The sequence below is a fragment of the Zonotrichia albicollis genome, chromosome 1, assembly GCF_047830755.1.
Source record: "Zonotrichia albicollis isolate bZonAlb1 chromosome 1, bZonAlb1.hap1, whole genome shotgun sequence".
NCBI lineage: Eukaryota > Metazoa > Chordata > Aves > Passeriformes > Passerellidae > Zonotrichia > Zonotrichia albicollis.
In genome coordinates, this window is record NC_133819.1 from 48,708,729 (window position 1) to 48,714,728 (window position 6,000).

At 45.5% G+C, this 6,000-nt stretch overlaps 1 protein-coding gene across 5 annotated transcripts in view; it reads right to left on the reverse strand.

Annotated features, from left to right (window-relative positions):
- STAC (SH3 and cysteine rich domain) overlaps positions 1 to 3,045 on the reverse strand; it is a 73,160-nt gene extending 70,115 nt beyond the window's left edge. Inside the window, exons 1-3 of one of the 5 annotated variants that reach the window (XM_074540656.1) lie at positions 2,825 to 3,045; positions 2,476 to 2,566; positions 1,754 to 1,888 (exon numbers count right to left, since the gene is read on the reverse strand). In XM_074540656.1, the coding sequence (XP_074396757.1) occupies positions 1,754 to 1,870 (117 nt within the window). In that variant the 5' untranslated portion in view covers positions 1,871 to 1,888; positions 2,476 to 2,566; positions 2,825 to 3,045. Of the gene's footprint in view, positions 1 to 1,537; positions 1,668 to 1,753; positions 1,892 to 2,475; positions 2,567 to 2,713 lie in introns of those variants that run through there. The other 4 variants (XM_074540649.1, XM_074540639.1, XM_026792716.2 and 1 more) reach the window with 4 other exon arrangements.
- Between the last annotated feature and the right edge of the window lie 2,955 nt (positions 3,046 to 6,000).

Here is a 6,000-nt window from a genome sequence, read left to right on the forward strand (position 1 = left end):
TTTGCAGCCTATTTGTTCTCCTGCCAGATGTGCCCAATTCCTGTTGTCATCCTTGGAAGCACATGGGTGCACAAACAGCAAGAGGGAACCCTCTGAGCAGCTCTTCACTTTCTCTGAATTTTGGATCCATGCCAGCCTGTTTTGGGAACAGCATTTCGCGACCCAGCGGGAGAGTCCCTCAAGCACCGTTGTCACCAAGTGGCACATGGAGCTGCTGAGCCACTCTGGCACACGGTGAGGATCCCAGCTGGGATCACGGGGAGCACACAGCCCACCTGGCCCCGTGCACAGCCCACAGCACTCGAGCAGCTGGTGCTGGCAGGGCAGTGAAGGCTGCAGCTACTTTTGGGACCTCACTAGGGGCAAAGCTTTCCATTGCCCATATAACGCTTCAGTAATTCCAGAGAAGTGGACTCTCGGGGGGTGGGATTTAGGTACCATATCCTTTCAGAGCCCAGGCTTATACCAATAATCCATTTACTTTTCATTTTCCATGAACCAGGGAGACTCCAGTAGCGCTAAATGGGTACAGTGAATATTGTATGCTTTATTACTGGAAAAGCTCCTCTCTTTTAAAGAGGTTGTATCACACAGGGAATACCTCAGCTCTCCTCCTTGGAGTACAGCTTCTAAATACATATATAAAATAAAGAAGCCCAAAGCCCGCGTCAAAACTCTACCCACACAGAGAGATAATTTGAACTCACTCTCTGGAAAGTGGAAAGCTGTAACTGCAGAACAATGTAGCAATCTTTCTACATGAGACCCAGGCAGCCACTGTCTCTAAACTCAGGCCAGCACAAGAGCTTCCCTGTCAAGCAGCTGTTTCGCTCACACCTCCTGAGGCATTACCCACCTGTAAGCTCCTAGTGACAAGAACCTCCCTATTTTTACATGTGTACACAGCATCACTATGAAGTTCACAGAAAGATTTGTCAGGTTCTATCATGGTATCAATCATAAGTAACAGAGGATCAGTGAAAATATATTATCCAAGTCAGCTGCAAGGAACTTTGATTATGTAAGCTTACTACTTTGCCTTTTGCCTCTCTGTCTTCCAAGTAACAGCCTGGCAGTCAGAAAAACTTTTCACATGCAAGTCAATTAAAAATTCAGAGGCCACGCCATTTGAGCTGAAAGTTGATTTTCAGTAAGGTAAATTGAACCACATTGAAAAACTCACAAACAGAAAAAAGGCTGTGAAAACAAAAATCCTTTTCTTTGTGATGTACACGCGTTGTGATAAAACTGTGACTTATCTCCTGTTTTAAGAGACTCATTAAACAGTGAAAGTTCACTGATGAGTCTGCCAGAGAAGTAAAGTCAGGTGAAATACGCCAAGCCTCCAGACAAAATTATTTTCTTTGAACCTTTGAGGAAAATAAATTTTCCCGACAAAAACCCTTTAAGTGATCTGATATTTGGTGTGAAAATAGCTAACAATTCCCGTTGACAGCGACTCCCTCCCTGAGCCCCGTCGCTACCCCAGGATGTCACCGTAACAAGGAGAGGAAAACACAGGCAAAAATCCACCAACCCAAACATGTCAGAAGGCAGGTATTTTCCCAGCTTAGACTCCTGAGATGACAGGCAGAATTCAGAAGCAGGAGTGTCGGAGCAGGCACCGCAGTCAGAGGTGGCTCATTGCACTCTGCCGCTGCTCCTGGCACAGGGCTCCAAATGAAAATCAAAGCAATACATCTCTTTTCAAAACAAAGAAAGAGGGGAAAAATAAATCTCATTCTCTGAGTACCTTTGATTCCTGGCTGGTAGTGGATGCTGGAGAGGGGGGCTGCTCCGTGCTCTCCACTTCATTCTCTTTCTCCACACTGTCCACGCTGACTTCAGTCGTGCTGCTCGGAGGAATCATTTTACCTCTAAAACACCGCTACTATCGGGGAAAAAAAAAAGCTACAGATGGTTCTTGCCTTTTTTCATTTAGCGTCCTCTTTCTTCTCTGCTCTTCTAGAGCAAATGAACTCCGACCGCTTGGTTTCACTATATTTGCCAGACTAGAATTCTCTGGATTTTCTTTTTTTACCCCCTTCTCCTCCTCCTCCTTCCCCTCCTTCCTCCCTCCCCTTTCCTATGCGATTGTGCTGCGAGGGAGTAAGTTATCGATGGTTCTGTAGGTCAGTTGTGTGCCTGCTTTCCCCCGGCACTCCTCCCCTCCATATGAAGCCTGGAGGTGTGGAGCAGCGTCGTGACCGCCAGCCCCACCATCAGAGGGGAGTGAGCTGAAGCAGCGAGCCCGAGCCACGCACACACAGACAGACGCACAGACACACACACAGACACACACACAGACACACACACACGCACGGCACTGGAGGGAGGAGTTGTATTTCTAAGGCTGTGAATAGCACTGGAGGAGCATGTGCTGTCATAGTAGTGAAAGAAAGTAACGTGTGCATGCACATGCACACACACACACACAGAGGTAGGCAGTGTATATGAAATTTGGAAATATTTTACCTTTTAACAGACTGGTGAAGACAGAGTTGAAGGGTACCCTTATATTCTTTCATGTCTTTTACTGAAGAAAGAGAAGCCCAGCAAAAGGGTTCTAGAAAAAGAAGAGGAAAATTAATCTTTTTCCTTGTCCCAGAAAAGATTATTTTAAATCCTAGCTATTCAGTGTCTCTAAGGCTCCCACCTTGCCCACATCCCACACTTGCTAGCAAATGACAAGACAGAGTCAGGGGAGAGTTACCTGTGGATCCACGTGTTCCTTGCTCCCCTCCCAGGCAGGGAAGCCCCGCTCTGAGGCATGCACACGCAATCTGGGTCATCTGGAGCTCCCACTATCATGCACATACTATACCTGTAGGTTGTCATAGTGACAACTCTCCATCAGGCAGCAGCAGAGCAGAGGCAGCCATTGGGAAGAGCCTGTTGGCTTCCCCCAGTGCCGTCATTCCTGAGGATGCAGCACCTGAAGTCACGCTTGGGTCTGCAGTACTGCTGGCAGAAGGTCAGCGTGACTTTGCTGTCTGCCTCAGATTGCTTTATATTGCTTGAGGTTTGGCCTCTGATTTAAATCTGCTGCAAAGGTGCTTGTCAGCTCTCTTCCCTGCTGAATTGAAGTCTGTATTGTGAAGGGTTGAATGGATCTGCTTCCCACCAGATACGCTTTGCTGAGCGGGTGCCACTCCATATGGCTGGTGGAGATGACTCTTTCATTTAAAGAAAACAGAAAAAAGCAACCCAAATATGTTTCCAATAGCAATACTTACATCCTGGAAAGTGAGAAAAAAAAATAGTTGTTTAGTGGATCTGTACAGGTGTTTGGAGGTGATTTGATGGGGTCCAAGTCAGAGATGTGCCTTGTAGCTCTGGGAGAGGACACCAGATTCCCCTCTGGACTCATCCCTTAGAAACACAATTGCTACTTGGAGCTGCCTTGCAGGCCCCCTTCACCTCAAATAATCAGTGTGTGGAAGTGAAAGCAAGTTTACAAGATAGTAGGGGTTATACAGATGAAAGCCAGAGCAGAAATTGCCCTGCAGCCTCTGTATTCTTAATAACTATGCAGAAGTCAGAAAAAAAAAAAGATAATCAGCTTCTCTTTGAATCCCCAGTGAATCTTCAGGACTAGAACTTAGATGGGGAAAAGGTCTTTATGTTTTTGAAACAGAGCATATAAGATACCAAAATCCTTAGCAGACAATAAAGATGAAATGCTGCAATGCTATTTGTACAGCTGCTTCAGAGCAAAAGAGTGTCTTAAGGGTCTGCCAGTAGAACCCATTATTTGGCCTGTAGTCACTAACACGATTACAGGGATCAAAAAGAGAACACTGTTTGCTCTTGAGGCAGTGGCAGTAACAACAGAGATTGAAGCAAGAAAATACACAGCTCAGAGGGCTGATTTGGCAGGTAAGTAGAAGAATTTATTTCCAGAAGCTTGCTTTCTAAAATGCAGCAGTGTCTTAGACCATCCCCTTCAGTGCTGGAGGAATTCTCCAGGTGCAAAGGTAATTTCTTCACTCAGCAAATAAGATTTGGGCTTTGCTGTAAAATCATCCTCTTAGCAATGAGCAGTGACTCATTAGAGCCACAGTTTTGGAGAATTAGGGCAGCTGTGGGCAACAGAGATCTTGGCAGAGCAACAGCAATTGAAGGTTCCAGCCCTGGCAGTAGCATCCTTCCCTAATGGTCCAGCCTAGAACAGCCCAGCCATGGCCAGCACATGGGGTCTGCCCCCTGCAAGGACTGTTCTGAGTGCCCAGCAACCTGACAGGTGAGAATCAGAAAACTGAATTCTGCCTGGTTCCCCACAAGTGTTGTGATCTGCTCTTTCCTGCTAAGAGGCTCAAAAACATCTTATGGTGAACTTGCAGGTTGCCTTTGAAATGGGTGTGGAGTGGCTGGTTAATAGTTAATTCTCTGAGTGTTGTAAAATCCTGCACACATTTTGTATGAAGAGCTTGTAACGTCATGATTGTGTAACTGACTATCATACCACTCTTTACTTTAATTGTTTTACCAAATTAGTACTAACACCTGCTGCGCTCCTTCTCTTCCCCCAACTACTCACTTGTCAACCACGATGGATTTGTCAGTTTCTTGACAATTAGCTTGGGAAAGATGAGTCAAACCTAAAATTTTACCAAAAATGCAAAAAGGAAAGAAAACTGGATTTGTTACATTTTTATTTCCTTCCACGGGAGCTGGCTATGGAAGATCTAATATACAGTATAACAAAAACAGGCTGATCAAGTTAGAGGAACCAACATCTCTCACCCACGCTTCACTCCTGAGAAGTTGGACTTGTGATCACTGCCGATCAGTCTCTATGTGGAGGGGCTCAGAGGAAATGGGAGCACTGCAGCTCTGTGCTAAAACAAGAGGAAATTGAACAGCTTCTCTAGTGTAGAGAGGAGTGTAGATTTCTGGAGTGGGGAAAAGCAATTTGGATGAATAAAATATCAGCGCCAATTCCCAGCCCCCAGCTGAAGTTTGGCTGTGTAAAGGCTGTTGTGTGTTGCCTGAAGTCCCTGCCAAGCATTCCTGATGCTGGCTGCATGGGTGCCATGGTCTGACGTTGGCTGCATGGGTGCTGTGTCTTGTTTGCCCTCTTTCACTCCCACTCTTGTCCCACACACAAAGGTGACAGGGTGTGGTGTGGCACAGCCCTCTGTGCTGGGCAGCAGTTCTTCCTAAGCTCTGGCTGAAGCCAGCCTCATAAGAGCATCCCCAAGATTCCTGACTCCAGGAATATATAAATGCACACTTGCTGTTCTGCCAAGTCCTACCTGCAAGTCCTATCTGCTGGTAGTCCTACCTACATCCACAGTGGCAAGATTAGGCTGGTGGGATCTGGCCCATGCCATGGGTTTTGTCTCCCTTTTTTTTTGATATGGACATTCCGTTGAAATATTTGAACACCTCTCTGCCAATTATATACATTCACAGTGCTGTATTTCACTAAAGGAATTATAAGAAATGAGTACGTACCAAATATTTTATTTCTGTTTAGACTCCCATGTTAGTAGAGAAAAGATAACAAGGAAAAAGGGAAGAAGGAGATATAATTGTCACTATTCAGAGCTTGGTGCATGAACCATCCCATGCTTCTGAGTTAAGAGGGTCTAAGGGACCACATAGAGATGATATTGCTTGTACATGGCACTGGTACAAATTGCTATGTACCACTCTCTAGAAGTTTACAAAGCTTTACAAAGTGAGGAATCAGTCTGGTTGCTGCAGTCTGGGTTCCTCTAAAGCAGAATCTTGAAAGAAATCAGAATCAAGTCCACAGATTCCAACTTCCAAGAGGATGCAGACTGAGAGCCGCAGAAACCATCAGACACAAAAAGAAATGTTGTCCTGGTAGCACTTGAAGTGAAACTTGATCGGCCTCACCTCAAGCCCCTCAGTCCAATTTGTGAGCATTCCATGTGAGAAATAGTTTTCTTTCTTGAGTATTCCAGGTGAGAAGTAGTTGTGTTTCTTTGTCAAATAGAAACTGACAACAGGATACCCTCTGCCATCTCT